The 20,765-nt window shown below is 37.8% G+C and overlaps 2 protein-coding genes across 8 annotated transcripts; both read right to left on the bottom strand.

Annotated features, from left to right (window-relative positions):
• Positions 1-1,556: 1,556 nt before the first annotated feature.
• On the bottom strand, positions 1,557-7,564 carry LOC102785298 (polymeric immunoglobulin receptor-like). The gene is made up of 8 exons (XM_087841964.1): positions 7,492-7,564; positions 6,957-7,286; positions 5,980-6,300; positions 5,600-5,893; positions 3,382-3,426; positions 2,910-2,999; positions 2,738-2,814; positions 1,557-1,912 (listed from the first exon to the last, which is right to left on the bottom strand). The coding sequence occupies exons 1-7, from the start codon at positions 7,526-7,528 to the stop codon at positions 2,774-2,776; spliced, it is 1,158 nt and encodes a 385-aa protein (XP_087698090.1). The 5' UTR covers positions 7,529-7,564; the 3' UTR covers positions 1,557-1,912; positions 2,738-2,773.
• Positions 7,565-10,252: 2,688 nt separating this feature from the next.
• LOC118454152 (polymeric immunoglobulin receptor-like) lies at positions 10,253-14,973 on the bottom strand. 7 transcript variants are annotated; one of them, XM_087841957.1, is made up of 9 exons: positions 14,934-14,970; positions 14,389-14,715; positions 13,675-13,995; positions 13,269-13,589; positions 12,847-13,146; positions 12,297-12,449; positions 11,934-12,032; positions 11,765-11,838; positions 10,253-10,438 (listed from the first exon to the last, which is right to left on the bottom strand). In XM_087841957.1, exons 1-9 carry the CDS (start codon positions 14,968-14,970, stop codon positions 10,277-10,279), a joined length of 1,794 nt encoding a protein of 597 aa, XP_087698083.1. In that variant the 3' UTR covers positions 10,253-10,276. The 7 variants fall into 7 exon arrangements, with proteins under 7 accessions (XP_087698083.1, XP_087698088.1, XP_087698089.1 ...); XM_087841962.1 differs by lacking the exon at positions 13,269-13,589 and having other exon boundaries at positions 11,765-11,826; positions 11,904-12,032; positions 12,312-12,449; positions 14,934-14,973; XM_087841963.1 differs by lacking the exon at positions 13,675-13,995 and having other exon boundaries at positions 11,934-12,047; positions 12,393-12,449; positions 14,934-14,973.
• Between the last annotated feature and the right edge of the window lie 5,792 nt (positions 14,974-20,765).

The following is a 20,765-nucleotide window of genomic DNA, read 5'->3' as shown; positions in this document are numbered from 1 at the left end:
CTGATCTTGTGTGTGTGTGTGTGTATATATATATATATATATATATATATATATATATATATATATATATATATATATATATATATGCTGCATATTACGGTTGTAAACATGATGTTATTCACATTTTTTTTAATTTACAAAGTAAATTGCCCCATAATAGAAGAAAAAATGAACCCTTGATTTGGGAGCATTCAGGATACTGGAATTTCCCCCATTTACAAGCTGTTTTGTTATTCAAACATATGCGTATCTGTGTATTCAAAGAATAACATGAATATGATGATAATTGTAGTTTAATGCATCAAGTTCTGTTTCTTCCTAATTCATGAAATATAGTGGACATTTGAAGACATCACATAGAACAGTGTGTGTAACATAAGCAACAACACAAATAACATAATGAAAGAAGGTCAACAGAGACCAACAACTCATTTTGCTTCTCTAGTACATTTTAGCTCCTATTCTGTGCTTAGTGTTAAACAATAAATATGTCATTTTCTTCTGATCACACTCCAGCCAACTGAACCAACATATGTATTTATTCATTTTACTCACTTTCAATGTACAATTGAATTTTACTACGCTTTTATTTACCTGGTACCAATTTCAGCTTTATTTCAGTGTAGATAGTTTTCAAAGCTCTGGTCACCCCACACCAGTATTTCCAAGCATCGGTAGAATGAAGATCAGGGGTGGGAGTTTTGAAGACACTGTTACGTTATGATGAATTGCATATTTGTTTTTCTCTAGATTTGCTGTCATAATAAGATCATAATCACTGCCACAGTGATTCTTACACAGGTACTTCTCTCAAGGTACTTCTCATAATCCTTATCGAATTTATTGTAAAACTATTGAATTCACACACTTAAGAAGCAGAGTAAATGAAATATTTGATAAGAACTTTTTTAATCCAAAAGGAAATTGGTGTGCCTTTTATATAGTCAGTGCAATTAAAAATAAAGTCATAGGATTCGCTTTACACCAACTAAGCTATCACAGTGCAAATAGGCAGAAAGTGAAACAGTGAATAAAATTAATGCATGAGGTGAGACGCTGAGACGGACTGTCCCCGAAGCTGAGGAGTTTTCTTTCCAGCATCCTCCTCTCTGACACACTACCTCAGCTACCTTTACCCCGCTTCTCTAGGAGGCTGCACACACACACACACACACACACACACACACACATACATATTTCTGTCATCTGGAAAGTCCATAATCGTTAGTCAGGAAAATCAAACTTACTATTTTAAACAACTTACTCTCTAAATAGCAATTTATGTTCTATCTCTAAAATGGGGTTTATTATTATTAATTTTATAAAGTTAGCTTTTAAAATTAACACACATGAAGAGAATCTGACAACAGTTCATGAGTAACAGGATTCTTTTCCAATACACTTATTTAAATACTCCACCACCATAACTGTATTCACGGCTACACAATAGTAGTGACATTGAAAGTTAAGGAAGGAAGTTTAATTTCCTGGCTCCTCTGAAGGATGTCCGTCTGCAACGGGCTGGAGGTGCTTTGAAAAACTGACCAGTTAAACAGTTTTGTGGACATGTGTTTTATTTTCTTTCTTTTTTGTTTGAATGCATCAGTAAAATATAATACTAAGCTAAAAAAAAAAATAATTCTACTGTTAAACTTAATATTAATTCCATGCACCTTTTTTTTTTCTTGCTTATTAATTCTCTTTACACTCATATTGATAATTTATATTCTGGTTTTTCTACAATTTTATAAAAACAGCAGATTTTGTTATGAAAATCAAGCAAAAAACAAAACAGTCTTCTGCTGAAATTTTGTATCACGGTAGATTTTTTTTTTCTGGTAAAGTTTTGATAGATACTTCATCTCCACCGATATCCTCATAGTGGCTACCAGTCATCTCAGCTTCTTGAGTTCTATTAAAAAACAACAACAACACAATAAACAGAACTATGAGTGACATGTATTACAGACACTTGGGATTTTATGGAAACATTTTTGAATGTTCTATTGTAGCACTACAGCCAGTGTAGAATTTTTGTCATTGTATGTCATTGCATTGGTTGTATATCTCCACTACTGAGGGAAGATGTAGTATACACGTATGTCTCTCCAGACTTGTAATATATTTAAAGAAAACTGAAGAAAGTACAAACAGTTGATACTTCTTTAAATACAGAATCTAACACACAAAGACTCAAATTATCAAAACAGCAGCACATAAATTATGTATCCATGGTTCTCTAATGTAAGTGCAGGCTGCTGGCCGATAGCCTCCCCTATGTGTCACAATAAAAGACTGCACTATGATATACTCATTCATCAACAATTAATGTCAGAAACCCACATAGAACTTAAACAAGGCCAGGGGAGCACTTCTCTTGTACATAAGTTATTTTCTTGAATACCTAATTCAAGTTTCCAATTGCAATTTTATTGACCTTTGTGACTTTCAGCTGTTTGCCCACTGTCACAGAACGAGACTGAACCCATGCTATAGTGTGGACTTCATCAACATTCATACATCACTTTGCTATTTTCTCAGCATCAAAAATAAAAATGTATGCGCAATGACTCCAAATGGGAGACTTCATGAAATTCCAGTTGTGCTACATTACAAATAAACTTTACATATTAAACGCAACTAAAAATAAAAAATCAGTCATTTATTTTATGCCCTATATTTATAATTAAGTGTATTAAAGAAACAAAACTCTTTTAAGGCTTTAAACTTCTCTTACTCCACTTTCTGCTGCCCCCATCGCTTCCTCTGAGCTCTATAGCTTATTTTGGGTATTTCTGCTTGTGGCTTCATCACCTAAAAACAGAGCATTAGATTTGGTTACACTTTTTTGCATGCTTTTCCATATTTGAATGTAAGGATGTCTCTGTGTATATGAATGTAAATGATACCTTTAACTGTGGAACATCTGTACTTATAAAGAATAAACAGGACACACATCAGTAGGAGCACAGGGGTTACAATGTAAACCACATAGAGTGCTGAAAAAAATAAAATAAAACAGAACACTGTAAAAGCATTTTTAAAGCAAGCATTTTCCAAAGCATTCAATTTTCACAGGCATAACAGCAGAACTGTGGGCTTAGTTTACATGATGGTTTCATTATCTTTTTATTAAAAGTTATGTGTATTTTAACTTAACTGTTGCATTGATGCACACATCCATACCTATTTGATTTTTAATTTGAATTAGATTTTTTTTTTTTTTTTTTTTTACATTAGCTTGAATTAAAGGCCCAGCATGCAATCGAAACCACATGTTAACCCTAATTATAGTGTGGAAATGTATTTATTTTGCTATTACTGTTGTCATAGCATTTAGCAGCTAACTAACAGACACATATACTGTATCTTTAGCTTTACCTGGGTTATTTGTTTCCAGAGTTCCCAGTGTGTGCTGCAGAAAAACTGTAGGAGAAAGCAACTTTATTTCAACAATGACATTAAAAAAATGACCACGGCAACTCACACATCTGTGGGATTGCTCTGTTCTATGTTTCAGCCTATGATGTTGATGCCAACATGGCACGACTGAAGGGATATTTTGAATCCTACAAGAATCCCAAACTGTTGTTCCAGTCAACTGAATCTAACTAAAAATTAAAATATAGGAAAAAGGCACAACCACTGTCTAGATCAGCACTACTGTTGCAACGCAACCAGCAATACCGTCTTCGGTTCCTTGCTATACTCCTAGATGCTGAGAGCAAAGATTTTGTTCTAGATTTCATGCTGCCAAAAAGTCCTTCACAATTGTTTTACTGTAGCAAAGAGAAGTGTACAGTACACAGTGATATGACCCTCAAAGTTGACACAGTTTTCAACACAACTTATTCATATTCAATAAACCTGTGCATATCGTGTTGATAAAACATGACTGACACATTTTTAGATGAAGTAGGTTGGGCTTTTGGAATTTTTTAATCCTTCACAATTTTGTCAATTTATTCCAACACTATTCAATAACTTTTACCCCATTCATTAATTGTCACTTGGTCACTTAAATACTACATGTTGTCTTCATATTACATAATGTTCAACAAAGTCTAGAGTCTGGTTAACATAAAAATTTAATGGGTGTACAACAACTTCCATCTTCCTTTATTTGGATTGCAGGGGGGCTGGGCCATAACCCGGAAGTGATAGGGTAAGAGGCAGGGTACACTCTGGAGAGCTTGCTAGTCTATCACATGGAGACAAACAATCATTTGCACTCACATTCACGCTTATGGATTATTTAGAATCACCAATTAATCTATCTCTAATAACTGCATGACTTTTAACTGTGGGAGGAAACCAGAATACCCAGAGGGAACCAACTGCACACTAGCAAGATTGTGGATTTGAACCCAGAACCTTCTTGCTTGAGGCAACAGCACTAACCACCGCGCCACAAGCTGTCAATTGAGGCTTAACAAAAGTAGGAAAGCTATGAATTACAAGGCTTGATGCAGAATTTTCTGTACGTTTTTGTCCTTGACAGGTTAAACCACAATAAATAGCGATAGCATACATGTGGTGTGTGTGTAGTTTTCTGCTTTTCATAACTCCAGGTAACTAACCACTCTTACTAGATCCTATCATGTCATCTCAACAAGAACAAATTAAGTTGTTGAATTTCAAACAGATCCTACATGATTTAATTACATTTACCATAGAAACATGAAATTATTTTGTTCAAATTACAAGGTAGACTTTTGTAAATGTGACAACCACCCAATTTTATGTTTTTCAGTGTATATATATTTAAAATTCCACAGTTTTACTCCTCATTACATCAATCAGATATTCAAACAAAAAATTGTTCAAAAATAAATTCTACGCGAGTGTGACATTCAGAGTGTTTATGGAGTTTAAAGATGCTTTTCTGCCCAAAAAATGTAATGTAGCTGTTGCTTGTTCTCAAGATGTTATGAGAGTTTATAAATGATGAAGAAATAAGGCTATTAAAAGGCAAAAAAGTGCACTGATGGCCTTTTCATTGTATAAAGACATGAACGACTAGCAAAAATGACTTACAATTTTGAACATATGGAATAGGAATTGACTGCTAAAGAGCAAACAATATAAGTGTTAATAGTTAATTCAGCAAAACGAATTTTCTGTAATTGTAAACAAATATGGTTTAAAACAGCACTTATGTTGCTGCCATAGTGTAACTAGGGTTTAGAACAGTAACCTTAATCAGTACATCACAGAGTCTGTGGCGTCACTACTTTGAAAGTGACCATTCACACTAGGATCCCTCATACTTTGGCTTCCACTCGTCAAACTATATAAAGCTAGCTGATTGGAGAAGCCAGAATTCAGCTTCAAAAGCAGAGTTACCTGCAACTGCATGAATCTGCAAACAGATGACTTCTTGCATGTGTGGTTGCTGAGTTCTTAACACTGATTTTGAATTTACATGCAAATAATTTAATTCACAAGTGGCAGTGAATACCTGTTCCAACAATTATTATTTCAGAGTGATTTACCAGCAGCGGTAAGTTTGTAGTTCGACAACTGAACTGATCTCAAGTAAGAACATAGCATACAAATCTATTCATTACATTATCCCGTGTAAAAGTGTCCAACTCACCCGACAGCTCCATCTTGGTGTAGTTTCCAACTTTCCATTGTGAATCTGACCCACACCAGTATGTCCCAGCATCAGCTGCTTCCAGCTCTGCAATCATCACCAAGAAAGAGCTGGAAGAAACATTATCATGGACAGTGAACCTGCTTTGATTGGTCATGTCCATGCAGCTGTTGTGCTGGTCTCCCTTACAGAGGAACTTCCTGTTATCCTGGTGTTGTGGAGAATAAGGACACTGCAAAGTTAGTGGATGCCCCACAGTACCATTTATTTTAGTTGATTTGACACAGCAGAACTCTGTATAAATGAAAGAAAAAGGTTATTTCAGAATTATCAAATATTCAACTGATGTAATTAAATACACTGTAGCTTTGACTGCTCACCTTCAACTTCCAACAGAACTGCAGAGAAAACATCCAAGTCAAAGTTTCTTTGGACACCACAAAGGTAATACCCTGAATCCTCTTGGCTCAAACTGGTGATGTTCACTGTAAATTCTTTTAACATTTTATCATCATCAAGTCTGAATCGTCCATTTTCCTTGTTGTAAGAGGTGATTAGTGCCTGCTGAAGACATGTGGAGGGCCGGTTTCCTCTGCAGATGTACTTCAGGCTGTTCTGGTACTGACGCTCATACGGACAACTAATGGATTCTGAATATCCCTGATAATTCAGAATTTTGGTCACAGTATTACAGCAGCGGTCTGTCAACAGGGGTAAAATCATCAGAAGACATGTTACACCCATTAAACAGCTGTATATAAAACTTTAGGATTTCATATTCAACTCATTGAGGAAGTTTACATTTCTAAACTTGTGACTGTTTTCCATCATCCATCCATCCATCCATTCACTTCCGCTTATCCTTTTCAGGGTCGCGGGGGGCACTGGAGCCTATCCCAGCTGTCATAGGGCAAGAGGCAGGGTACACCCTGGACAGGTCGCCAGTCTGTCGCAGGGCCAACACACAGGGACAGACAACCATTCGCACTCACATTCACTCGCACATTCACACCTAGTGGCAATTTGGATTATCCAATTAACCTATCCCGACAAGCTGCATGTCTTTGGACGGTGGGAGGAAGCCGGAGTACCCGGAGGGAACCCACGCAAACACGGGGAGAACATGCAAACTCCACACAGAAAGACCCCGGCCTGATGGTGGAATTGAACTCAGGACCTTCTTGCTGTGCGGCAACAGTGCTAACCACCGTGCCACCGTGCTGCCATCATTTGATGCTCATATAGTGGAGCAGCAGAGAAACAGATAATGCTGAACAAACAGAAACTATCTGAATCCCTGTAACTCGCTGTAACTCGCTTTCAGTGTGCAACAGAATTTGACCAAGTTTTTGTTTACCTTTTACTAATTTCAGCTCAACCTCAGTGTAGATATCTTTCAAAAGTCTTTTCACAGCACACCAGTATTTCCCGGCATCCATGGAACGAAGATCAGAGATGGTCGTTGTGAAGATTCGTGCTATTTTGTCATCATGGATCATGTATTTGTTTTTCACTGGGTTTGTTGTTGTTGTAATAAGAACATCACCCCTGCCACAACTGTTCTTACAGAGGTACTTCTCATATGATTCATAACCCGGATCATAAGAGCAGGAAATGTTAACCTCTCTTCTCAGATATCCAGTGACACTGAGCACCCCTACTGCACTGGTCACACATCTCAGAGAAACTAGAAAGATAATGTGAAAACAACAAAATAGTTTAAATTTTGTCATGTCAGCTGTCGTGATAGCAATGCTATTGTTGTATAAAGACATTACCAAGAACAATACCGGGTGTGTCATACAGCTTCTCAATACTAAAAAAGTAAAACGTACCATTCAAACTACATCTGTTGTTAATCTTTATCTTATTTACTCATTTAAAGGACTTACTGCAGAGGATGAAAAGCCGGTTTTGAAGGCTCCACATCTTTGCGTTGCACACAATATTATGCACACAATAGGAGTCCCTCCTTGCCACAGGAGTTTAAAAGGAGGGGTGGAGTTTGACCTTTAACACAGAGGAGGTAGAGCATTCTTACTTGGGCTTTCCCTAAAAGTAATTAGTAGTCATTTTTGAAACAGCTGACAAATATCCTCTTATGGTAGAGGAAGTATTCAAACGTTTTACATAAACATCACTGTTAAAAAAAAGTGAAACAGCTACAGTTGCATGAAAATAATTTTGTATATCTGAGAAACATTTGTGTTTGAAGATTGTTGTGCTGTGTTCTCAGTTCATTAATTTCCTGGTTTGTTAATATTCAGAAAACAATCTTAAAAGTGACCATTACACTTGTCTCATTGTCATTCACGCATTCTCTCTTGCCTCTACTCACTTCCATTTGTCTCCTTTTCAGTGCATTTATTTTTTTAAGGCAAGCTTCTTATCTGTAAAACTCCCTGTAAAAAAACAAAAAACATACCTTGTATTCCAAAGTTTTGTAAATTCAGGTCGACTTGCAGCCTAGGTTTTATTCGTTCCACATGCACTTGTGGACACTCTTATGTTTGAGCATGGAATTAGTTATAGGAAAAATGTGGTTTCAGCTAACTTTTATTTATTGCACAGAAGTCCAATAACAGCACACTGCTCGGGTTTAGATCAGGGAGTCTGTCTCTTTCATGCCCCTCCAGGTTTTCTTAATTGTTCATGTGAGAGTTAAAGTCTCCTTGTAAGATGACAGAGTCCCCACACAAAGTAAATTCAAGAGGTCTGGGTATTCTGAACTGTCAGCTGTTGCCTGCTGCCTCTCACAAAGGGCAACTCCAGATTTGAACAGAATCCAGGCCCTCTCCTAGAGACTGGTTCAAGAGCTCAAGCTGTGTGTTGAAGTGAGCTGAACTATATCTAGCCAGGATCAGGTTCATTATTGTTATTATTTATTTATTTTTCATAAAAATTTCCAATAGTTTTATCAGAGTTTGCCAGTTGACATAGTTTAAAGCACATTAGCTCCTCACTATGTAGTGCCATAGTCTTTAAATAACTAGGGGAAAAAATCCATCCATCCATTTTCTTATCCAGTTCAGGGTCTGGAATGTATCCTAGATGTCATAGGCCAAAAGGTAGGGGAAACCGTAGCGTGTCTTGGAACTGTGGGAAGAATCCAGAGAGAACCCATACAAGGTTGGAAACAGCATTCAAACTCCACACAGGAAGTAACTTTTGGTAACTTTTCTACATATTTTTTCTGACTTTTTTTTGACAATTCATCAGCTGTTTGGATACCAAAACAGACCTCTTCAGCACATTTTGCTATGTAGCACAACTAGTACAAGACGTCTGTACTCAAGGTCTGGTGAGTAAAATTAAACATTTTTTACTCTGTGATTAGCAGGTAGGTGTGACTGTGAGCTGCAACCTTGCAGTTTTGGGATGTAGTATGCTGAGCAAACTCGTTAATGTTGGCTGATAACTTGTCAGAGTGAAGGACTGAATGCTACAACAACTTGTGTCAATATTTCCACAAATTCAGAGATGACTTCTTCACTCACAAATAGATTTAAGCAGTCTCACCAGTAATATATGCTAATATCCAAGAGAAGAGGGTATTTGAAGTGATAAAACAGCACCAGCAGAGTGCTCACAGTGACACATTAACAAGTGACACTGAAAGTGTAACTTTTGAAAAAAATGTTTAATTTTCTTCAGAGGAGGCGGAAAAAAATAAAGTTCATGATGTTAGTCAAGCAGCAACAAATTCTCTACAAATCAGAAAAGGTTGGATTAGTTTGAGTAACTGATCAGGTCAAGAGTTTTGTGGATGTTTCTGTTCCTTTTCTTTCGGTGTATTTTATTTTTACTTTACATATTTCAGGAATATAGTGCTATGCTCTTGTTTACTAAGGCAAAGGGCGAATTTATGTCAACTAATGATATGAAGTAATAATAAATGTAAAATAATAATCCAAATATAATCATGTTATTATAAATTTAAGCTAAATACAGCATTATCATGAAAATAATTCAGTTAATAAAAGCACTGCACCTGGTAATTATCAGTTGCAACAAACAGAAAGAAAAATTACATCAAAATTGCAATTAGTAAACATAACTTTTCAACATTTCACTGCTCGATTTCTGCCCAAATATCTGGAACTGAAGGAGTCTGACAATGTGGCAATTTACGTTAAAATAGGGCAAAAATAAACAAAAGATTTAAAAATGACTGTGCTATAAAACTTATTACTAAATGGTCCAACATTGGAATTCATTTTGCTTTGCTTATTTATTTACTTTGCACTTGTGTTAGTCCTTTGCATTTGAGTTCAATTTCATGAAAAGACTGCAGATTGCTGTTAACACTAAGCAATAAAAGTTAAAGCTAATAGTAAAAGAGTAAGAAGTGATGATAAAACAGAAAACACAACAAAGTTTCACTGAGAAAATAAGACGGCTGGATCAGTGTATGTTAAGATTTGTTGTGTAACTGTTAATGATCAGTCAAGTAGATTAATCTCTATACAGGTAAGACCAACGGTTTGACCTCAAATTAACACTCTGTTTATTTTATGTCTGTGAAGGTTCATCCAGGTCATCGCAGTCTAAGGAGCTGGAAAGAAAAGCATCTGGAAGATGTTTTATCTCTCATCTGAGAAGCGTCTTCAGTTCTAAGAGCAATTGGTGGAATTCTCTAAAGTCCAGGCGTGTTTCTTTCCAAGCTCTTTAGACTGTTTATTTTCTATTGGCTTGATGGAAATTTTCATTACAGTAGATGTCTTCAAATATTGTGAAGTTTTCATAGTCTTGTTCTTCATCTTCATATTGGGCACAGGCACTCTGTTGTTTGGAGGTCTGCTTCTTCGAGTACATTACAACTTCTTGGTTTCCATAAATCTATTCAGACACCAATTAACACAATGTTAGTTATGTATTTTGGAATCTATTATGAAGCAAATATTTTAAAAAGTATATTTCCTGCATTCAAACTAAAGTTGCCTTTTTAATGCAAGTTTCCACCAATGAGTATAACAACACAGGCAAGCTTATATATCTCAACTTACATTTACTCAAGTGCCTTGAGGTGTGACTACTTTTGTGATTTTGTTTTATAATAAACTGAATTGAAATTAGTGCAAATAAGTTGCATGGTGCCAGACATTTTTCATTGTTGAGGTGTAGCAGGATTGCTCCGAGCCCAACTCGAATTACTGAACTCCGCACATACCTCTAAAGGAAAAGGCAGCAAGATTTAATTTTCCGCCACATTTACTTGTGATCTCATTCTTTCATTCACTACCCAGTGTTGCAGTCACTGATTTAAATCAATTTAAATGACTGACTAAAAGTGGTTTCACTTGTTCTTGATTTACGGTATTGAGAAATGGTTAGAAAAGTTTTATGGCATATGATATGTCAGTACTCACTGATTTTAATTTGTCTTTAACTTTAAAGGTTTTTCCAGTATATTGGTTGACTATTCACATAATTAGAATTTTTTTATTCTTGAGTTAGTCTGTTAAGCCCCAGGGATGTTTCTGAGGTTCCTGTTTAAAAATCACATTCCAATGGTGAATTGACCATTTCTCTGCAAATACAAACTCTGTAAACAATCTTGGTATCAAAAGAAAACTAAAAAAATATACAGAAGTTTTTCCTGGCCTGGTCTTTTATAGCATATAACCCCCTAAAAATATGCTGCAGTAGATTAAAAACTGAAAGAACCCACAAATCAATATATGGACATTACCTGGGCGAAGATTGCTCTGCTTCACCTCAGCAAATCAGAGTTACAGAGGTTTTATTAGGGACATAGCTGAAGGTTTTGTAGTTTGGCAGAATTTGGAAGTTTAAATTTCTTCAGCATTGAATAGCAGAAATAAGGCTTTGTCAGAGGTCATTTTTGGAGAAAAATAATTAAATAATTAAAAATGGTTTGTAATAAGCAAGCAAAAAGGCAGAAAATAGAGACTTTTGATGGGAAACTGTTCTCAAAGTACACAGAGAGCTCTGCAGCAAGTGTGATTCTATCGTGGTTGAAGCAACATACCAATTTAGAAAAATTACAAGTCTGGGCCTTTTTAAACAAAACATAAATTATAAATGACTCGAGACTTTTGCACGGTATTGTATTAAACACAAGAATTGTTTTTTGCATAACCCCATATGTTTATGGTGAGACATGTTATAGATATAACACACTTTGTACTTTAGTTTTCTTACATTATTTTCCATTGCACCCATCACTTCCTCTAAACCTTCTGCCTTGGGTGTATTTCTGTCCACTGTGGTTTCATCTTGTGAAAACACACAGCAGAAAACATGGTTATGCTCTTTTTGCATGCACTTTTGAGTGGATGACTTTGTGCATGTGTATGAATATAAAATATACCTTTTACTTTGTGTTTCCACTTGTAAACTACAACCACAAGGATGCCTATCAATAGCAGCAGAACAGGGGGAATGGCAAAAAGAACATAAAGTGCTGAATCTGAAAAAGAGAAACCAAAACAGAATGCACTAAAAATAAAAACTTCCTTTTTATGCATCTAAGGACACATAGCAGAACTGTGGGTTTCGATTAAATTTGTATTAATAGTTACAGCTGTTGACTACTGGTGCACACACCCATAGCTGTTTTTGCACATAGCCATGAAAAAGTAAAGTTAACCATCGCTTACGGAGTGACAACATACTTGATCTCAAAACATTAAATCCCAGGGGTACTGAAAAACCAGTATTGTATATACTGTACCTTTAATAGGTTGACTAGGAGTTTGTTTTTGAGTTTTTCCAAGAGCTTTCATTGTAGAAGTTATAGTTTTTACAAGAGTTTCTACTGTTGGAGGTATAGTTTTTCCAGGAGTTTTTACTGTAGAAGGTACAGTGCTGGTATGCTGCAGAAAGACTGTTGGAGAAAAAAAACCCTCTTAGTTCCCTTAGAAACTTTATTTTAACACAAGAATCACATTTTAGTAGAATGACTAGTGCAGAGGGTCCTGACTGATACCCCAAGAATCTTAAACTATTCACACAACTGAAATGAGATCAATTAGATCATTAATTAATTATTTTATTTATTTATTCATTTATGTAGCAAACCAGGCAGTAAAGAAGGTTAAACAAAAACTGGCCTCTAGTTCTGTTTGGCATATATTCTGTGCTTTGTGTGAAACACTATGAGGGCATAGTTGTCATAATTCTATCTCACTAGAAATAACTGAATCACCAGCCGTAGTGTATGCTTAAATAGTAGTAACTCATAGCTCTGTCCATTTTCCTTCATTTAAATGTGTTCATCTTACCGACTGTCAGCTGAATCTTAACATAGTTTCCAACTCTCCACTGTGAGTCTGACCCACACCAGTATGTTCCAGCATCTTCTTCTTCTAGCTTTGTGATCGTCACTGAGAAAGAGCTGGAATAAATATCGCCTTGTAGTGCGAATCTGCTTTCACTCATCACCATGTCTTTGCAGCTGTTGCGGTGGTCTCCCTTACAGAGGAACTTCCTGTTATCCCGATGTTGTGAAGGATAAGGGCACTGCAGAGTTAGTGGCTGTCCCACAGTACCTGTTATTTCAGTTGACGTGACACAGCACCACTCTGTCAGATTGAAAGAGAAAAACTATTAAAGACTTATAAAATATTCAACTTTTTTAAAGAGTCTTTTCGAAGACGCTGTTTTCTTTTGATTGGTATAATGAGATATTACTATGACCTCTCACCTTTGACTCTTAGCTCAACAGCAGAGAAAACATCATGGTCAGAGTTTGTTTGAACACCACAAAGGTAATGCCCTGAATCACTTTGGGTCAAGCTGCTAATTGTCACTGTGAATATGCTTGACATTTTTATATCATTAAGACTGAATCGTCCACTTTGTTTGTTGTTAGAGGTGATCAGTGCCCGCTGCAGACACGTGGAGGGCCGGTTTCCTCTGCAGACGTACTTCAGGCTGCTCTGGTACTGATTCTCATAAGGACAATTTATGGACTCAGAGTATCCCTCATAACTTTCAATATTGGTCACAGTATCACAGCAGTGGTCTGTCAAAAAGATAATTTTATTAATTTTACAGAAAGCAGTGTTTTCTGTCTGTTGATATAATGAGATGTTACTATGAATGCTCACCTTTAACTTTCAGCTCAAAAGCAGAGAAAAGATGCAGGTCAGAGTTTCTTTGGATGCCACAAAGGTAACGCCCCGAATCACTTTGGGTCAAACTGCTAATCTTTGTTGTGAATTGTGTTAACATATTGTCATCATCAAGTCTGAATCGTCCATTTTGTTTGTTGTAAGAGGTGATTAGTGCCTGTTGCAGACATGTGGAGGGCCGTGTTCCTCTGCAGATGTACTTCAGGTTGTTCTGGTACTGGGAATCATACGGACAACTGAAGGACACTGAATATCCTTCATAACTTTCAACTTCTTTCACACTGTTACAGCAGCTGTCTGTCAAAAGGATCAACAGCATTTGAAGACACGCTACAACCATAGAATACAGATGTGATGTTTTATTTATTTAGCTTGCTGCAACAAGATTGTAATGATCTTAAGAAAATCTTAACCAACTGAAACATTTATAATGACTAAAACTGAGGTGCATCAGTAGGTCATATTTTTAGCAGTAAATGCAAGTAATGTTTTTATGTGTTGTTACCTTGTAACCTTTACAGTAACACATGGTTTATATACACAAATTTCACTTGAATTCAACAAATAATTAATTTTTGGTATGTCTTCATTTTCCTTTAATAGTATGTTGATTCTATAGCAGAAATAGCAGGTAAAAGCGGTAGATTTAACTTTCTTTTTTAAATTCAGTTTGTCCATGTGTTTATTTACCTTGTACTAATTTAAGCTTGACTTCAGTGTAGATATCTTTTCCAGTTCTGGTCACTCCACACCAGTATTTCCCAGTATCCGTGGAATGAAGATCAGAGATGGTTGTTGTGAAGATTCGTGCCGTTTTGTCATCATGGATTGTGTATTTGTTTTTCACGGAGTTTGATGTTGTAATAAGAACATCACTGTCACCACAGTCGTTCTTACACAGATACTTTTCATATGATTCATAACCCTCATCATAAGAGCAGGAAACGTTAACCTCTCTCCCCAGATATCCAGTCACATGGATCACCCCCACTGCACTGGTCACACATATCAGAGCAACTGTAAAGAAAAGACAGGATAAAATATATTAATTTAATATTTATTTATTTTGTCATCTCGGCATTCATATTAGCAATGCTATTGCTATATAATTAAAATACCAAAATGAACAGAATGCGTGGCATTCAGCTCTGCACTGCAAAAAATATTTACACATTTAATCTAGATTTACCTTTAATCGCCATCTTTTTACTTATGTACTTATTTAAACAACTTACTGCAGATGGTTAACAGGAGATTCTGAAGGCTCCACATCTTTGCTTTGAAACCTGACAGGAAATAAAGTCAAAATGTGACACCCACAGTTTGAAATATCCACATCTTGCCAATTATTAAGCTTTTTACTTCTGCATTTAGATAAACACACACACAAGGCGGCACAAGACACCGGAAACCAAGAATAACCAAGCAACAAGACAGCAGCAGTGTAGGCCTAACAGCTGCTCCTTATAAGGAACCTCTGATTAGAAAGCTAGAGAAAGGGTGAATAACTAATCAGAGAAAAACATGTTCTTAGAGTGGCTGAATATGGCCTGTGTACATGTGTGTCTACCAACCAGAATGTGGAAATCAAGGGATGCTACTGATGGGGCATGCCTTGTTCGAGACTGTTTGCCTGGTTCGAAAGTGTTGCTGGAAGCCGTGGAATCAGAGGGCCAGGACCTCTGCCCCGGACTTCCACCCGATCCACACTGCACCCCCTCCTGTGGGCAGAGGGTGAATCCATGGAGCTTTCTTTCGGCTAAGCTTGGCCAGGTTAAATGGGCTAAGGCCCAGCCACCAGACACTTGCCCTTGACCCTGTGGACCCAGCCTGGCAGGGTGGGAACCTGGTGACCCTATCCCAGGCAGGATGAACTGGACCTTTTATTTTTATTTTTTTTATTTTTGTTATAGGGGTTGTCAGTATGCACTGAAAAAAAGGCACTGGCCATCTCTTGGATTTATGTAAGCATCTTGCATGTATTTAACACAATTGCCTCATGTTTTAAAGATAAATGTAACCATATAGTGTAAAAACTACATGATATGCAGAAAGGGTGTATTAAACTGTTCATATCATGTTCAGGTGAAGTAAGTCAATAAGATAGCAACATTAAATCTCGTGAAACCACGCGTGATTTCATCTCGCGGGCTTTGGATTGTGGTTCAAAAAAGGCATCCATCTCAGTCAAGTCGAGCAGCCAACTCTACGTTTTTGGTATGTCTTGATTTTTTGAATTAATATTTACCATATTTCAGCCAAATGTAGTTAAACGTCTAGAGTGTCGCCATGTAACATGCTAAAAAAGACCTGTTAGCTTATTTGCTGTTTTATCTGTTGTCAAAGAATTTGCGCTTTTTCATTTGAATTTGTCTTTGGCACAAGAGCCGTAATATTATGGGCTCAAAATGTGGTCATAAATATTTTGTACTTGTAAATCGGTTTTGTACTTGTAAATCAGGATTTGTATGTGTAAAAAAAATTTGTGTGTGTGTAAAAAAGATTTGTATGTGTAAAAAAAATTTGTGTGTGCGTATAAAAGATTTGTATGTGTAAAAAAAATTTGTGTGTGCGTAAAAAAGATTTGTATGTGTAAAAAAGATTTGTGCGTGTGTAAAAAAGATTTGTGTGGACGGTGTGTTCACACCGAACGCGATGGACGCGAATAGAGCGTCAGGTTTACATGTAAAGTCAATGGAAAAGCGCGATGACGCGCGATTGTGGGTGCCGCGAAAATTCGGAAGCAGATTTGCGTCGCGAAAACGCCAAAACGCGTGAAACGCGCGTCAGTGTAGCGCGTCTGGCGCGTTTGACTCGCGAATAAAACCACGCGCGTGAGTTTTTGTGTTGCATTTTGTGCATACGCGCGTTTCGCGTCTACCGCTCGAGTTGGAAAAATCTGAACTCCAGCGTCAAATCGCGCCGCGACAACCAATCAGGAGCCTGGTGACGTGGCTCTGACCTAGGTCAAAGGGGCAGATCCAGCCAAAGCCCTTCATTCTTCATTCAGCATGGAGGAAAAGCTAATCAGTGCCGTGGCTAATCACCCGGAGCTGTACGATGCTAGCTACTACTTTTACCGAGACAGGAATAAAAAGGACCTAGCTTGGAGACACATAAGTGAGGAGATCGGGCAACCTGGTAAGTTCATTCCTTCTTTTTAATTTTCAGACTGACCCGATGAACCCGCGCAAAAGCTAGCAAGCCCGCCTACTGTCCCGCTATTTTCCCACTGATGTACAAATACCTTTCCGCTAACAAGATAATGCGTTTATTCAGAGGACATCTGCAGGAGAAAGTGGAAGAGCCTCAGGGACACCTATAATAAGGAGAAGAAGACAGAGAAGGAGAAGGGGAGTGGGTCTGCAGCAGGATCGGGGAGAAAATGGAAGTTCTTCACGGTCATGGGGTTTCTGGACCCCTTCCTCACCCCGCGGGAGACAAGCGGTAATATGGTGCGGACCGTGGAGAACTTCTCCCCCGAGGACCAGGGACAGCCCGAAGAGGCAGCAGGGGAGTGTCAGTCAGAAGGTATGTTTACATTGAGTTAATGTAGGCAGTTAATTTATGCGTGTTGTCATACAGGAATATATTTTGTTTATTAATAAACAGTATACAGTAGTCCCGCTGTTCATCCGTCACTGCCTCGCCTTTTCGCTGATTTTATTTATTGCACCGTACAGCTTTCAACGATGCGCATTGCATTCTGCAGCCCAAATGACAAATCTCCTCCGTGTCGTGTCTCCTGCGCTTGCCAAACTTATCATGTTTGGTTTTGATAACCATCACGTCCAATAGAAAAAAACAGCACAAAAACACTCATAACTATGACCCTCATTCGGAAATACACACCTGCACCGGGAGCAAAAAAGGCGCACAAAAGTGGCGGCGCAGACGGAGAAAAAGCGCGGCATAATACTTTTACGTTTTAAAATCGACAAAGGTTTTCACTTTGAGAATCAACTTGTGAGAACTGTGACTACTGTTCATGTGCTGCAATAAATGAGAGACCACTGTATATAATAATAAGTATATAAGTATATAATAATATAATATTCTCTATGACTGTTGTTTTCAACCTGTTAACATCTAATATTGTCTTGATAGAGTCAAGTAATCATGCAGCAGAGTCCTCAACTGTCTCTTCTCCTGGCTCTCCAGTCCCTGGTCCCTCAGCTCCTGCTGCTGCACCCACAGGTATGAACATCAAGCACTGACAGCTTTTTACTCGCTTGAATTCCCTTGTGATCACCTTTACTAAATATCTACAACCAATCTGTTTATATCCTGTTTTTTTCAATTTTGAAAATGAAAATCTAGTAGCAGCCTTCTCATTACTTTGTGTTGTTTTGTGCTGTGTTTTACAGGCCCACAGAGGAGGACAGTTCGAAGGCGGGCGAGGGACGGGTCCCAGGACGGTCCATCGGCGGTGGAGCTGGCCATCCTGGAGTCCCTAAAGAGGCCACGCCCGTCTCCAACAGAACATTTCCTCCTCGGCCTTGTTCCTGTTCTGGAGAGCATGCCGCCTCAGACACGAGAATTCGTGAAATTTCAAATTTATAAATTAGTTTTTGAAAACAGCACAGCTGTGTTAAATTTGGAAACATTGGACCCTAATGATCAGTAGTTTTCTGATGAGGCAGCAGCTCTCCAGGGCAGAAACAATGTTCTTATTTTTCTCCTCCTTCTCCCTGAGGCTCTTCCACTCCAAGCTGGGTCCTTTTTATTCCTGTCTCTCTGTAAATAGTTAAATTTCATATATTTATGATAAATGTTTTTGTTAATGAATTTATATATTTTTTCAAATAAACATTTATAATGACAAATGTCTCTGTTCTACTACACAGCAAATATTGGCACCCGACTTGACACAAGTAGAATTTATTTCATATTATACTAATGACAAAACATAATAATACAGTGGGATGCAAAAGTTTGGGCAACATTGTGAAAAGTAATTATTTTCCTGTACAAATTATTGGTTGTCACAATAAAAATTGTCAGTTAAAGATATCATATAGGAGACACACACAGTGATATTTGAGAAGTGAAATGCAGTTTACAGAAAGTGTGGAATAACTTTAAATCAAGCAGGTGCATAAATTTGCGACACAAAAAAAGAGAAATGAAATAAATATTTAGTGTATATCAATGTGTGTGTCTCCTATATGATATATGTAAGTGACATTTTTCATTGTAACAGCGATTCATACAGGAAAATAATGACTTTTAATAAGGTTGCCCAAACTTTTCCACCACACTGTATATAGGAACATAGTGAAGACAAGTTATTTAAGAGAGTAAAAAGAGGTTAGTTTATTTTGGAGTAGAGCTCCATTTATTAAGAAAAATTTAAAAAGACAGGAACACTCTTTAGAGGTTTGTGGATGGCTCTTAAAAGAGCCGTTATGGGGAAGTCACTCGGACTTCAAACAGGCTACTCCTTTGGTTGCCAAGACACAGCTCCCTCCACCGAGAAGTGACCCATGAACTTCTCCCTCACCAGGACAGCCTCTCTGGAGGAGTTGTTTGCTGGCAAGGAACCTGGACAAAATTGTTTAAAATGAGTATTATGTGTACTGCAGTTACAAAATACATTATTGAAATTCCAAAATTACAAATTGCAAAACATAAATCTTACATAAAACCTTTTGTAATTATAAGGATAATTACATGATATATATTAGATATAATCTAAAACAGTCTGCAGGGATTATATACAAATATTCAACTATCCCAGAATTAAACCAGGTCTAAATAAAAAGGAGTGAGTATCACTACAAAGGTTAACTCAGTGGTCCTAATGCTACAGTTTGATATCAGCAAACACCGAGCGCATACATTGATATGACACCACAGCCATGCTATCATTCAAACACTGATAACAGCATAAATCGAATTAAATCGGGACTTGATGAGACCTTCTGAGTATCACTAGAAATATTATAAACAGTCGTCTCCGTACCACAGTTTGCTATCAGTAAACACCGAGCATTCACTGTTAGCATAGCACATCCACGTTAGCAGTGTATAAATGGATAGTTTAGCATATATTAGCACAGGTATCAATAAAGGACTACCATATTAAATACTTTTACTAACCTCAGGCAGATGGACAGGCGCTCTGCAGGTGGGATTGAGCGCCTGTAGTTGGTGTCTAGGCGGGCGATTCTGGGACCGACGCGGGAAAGCAGGTCCTCAAACTGGCCGAGTGAAAGACGGTGATATCGCTGAAATCGGCCGTCATCCAGGCGCAGCTCCTGGAGCAAATGGTGAAACTCACCAAACTGCTCACGCCTCTGGAGGACCTGATGGACCCAGGTACGGCGAGGACGTCTTGTACGCCGCTGCTCTGCTCTCCACAGTATATAGAGAAGGGAGACTCTCTCTTCAAGCGCTAACTCGACAGCTGCCATCTTGCAAAGATACCGGTCTGGCACAACTTCCTCCCACATCCCTCCCACATTTCCGGTTCACGCGCGTCAAAATATGATATTTTGACGCGCGATGGATTTTTCTTGGACACGCGTTGAGGCGCGAATGTGCACGCGTCAAATTAGGGGCGTTTGGGGCGTTTTTGTTCGCGTCCATCGCGTTCGGTGTGAACACACCGTTAGCCAAAAAAACCATGCAAGTTACAAGTACGAATTTTGACCCTATTTTTCTTCCTTTCATCTGATTGGTCAATGTCATGTCAATCACAAATGTAACAATCCAACCAGAGAACAGATGGGTTTGGCTGTCGGAGGGGCGCTTTTTTGAACTGCAGGTCCTTGAAGGGTAATACAGGTTGAAGCTGGAGCTGGAGGATTTCTATATAAATATCCGATAGCAGCTAGGTCCCCTAACTTTCAGTTGTTGTTGAAAGGATAAAGTTGTGGTATATCAGTGGTTAGAAATACCATTATTACTTTAGGATTAGTTTAACACAAAGTCAGGGCTGACCCGGGACCATTGCTGTGAGTCACAGTGCGCAGCATAAAAGTCCTTTCACATCCGACGCAGGATGTGCTGCTAATGCTAACTGCTAACTAAAAGCAAAGGATCCAGAATTTGTTGCTGGCTGC

The sequence above is a fragment of the Neolamprologus brichardi genome, chromosome 6 (assembly GCF_056152115.1).
Source record: "Neolamprologus brichardi isolate AB-2024 chromosome 6, ASM5615211v1, whole genome shotgun sequence".
In the NCBI taxonomy this organism is placed as follows: domain Eukaryota; kingdom Metazoa; phylum Chordata; class Actinopteri; order Cichliformes; family Cichlidae; genus Neolamprologus; species Neolamprologus brichardi.
The sequence above is the reverse complement of the archived record's forward strand: the minus strand, read 5'-3'. Positions and strand labels throughout refer to the sequence as shown.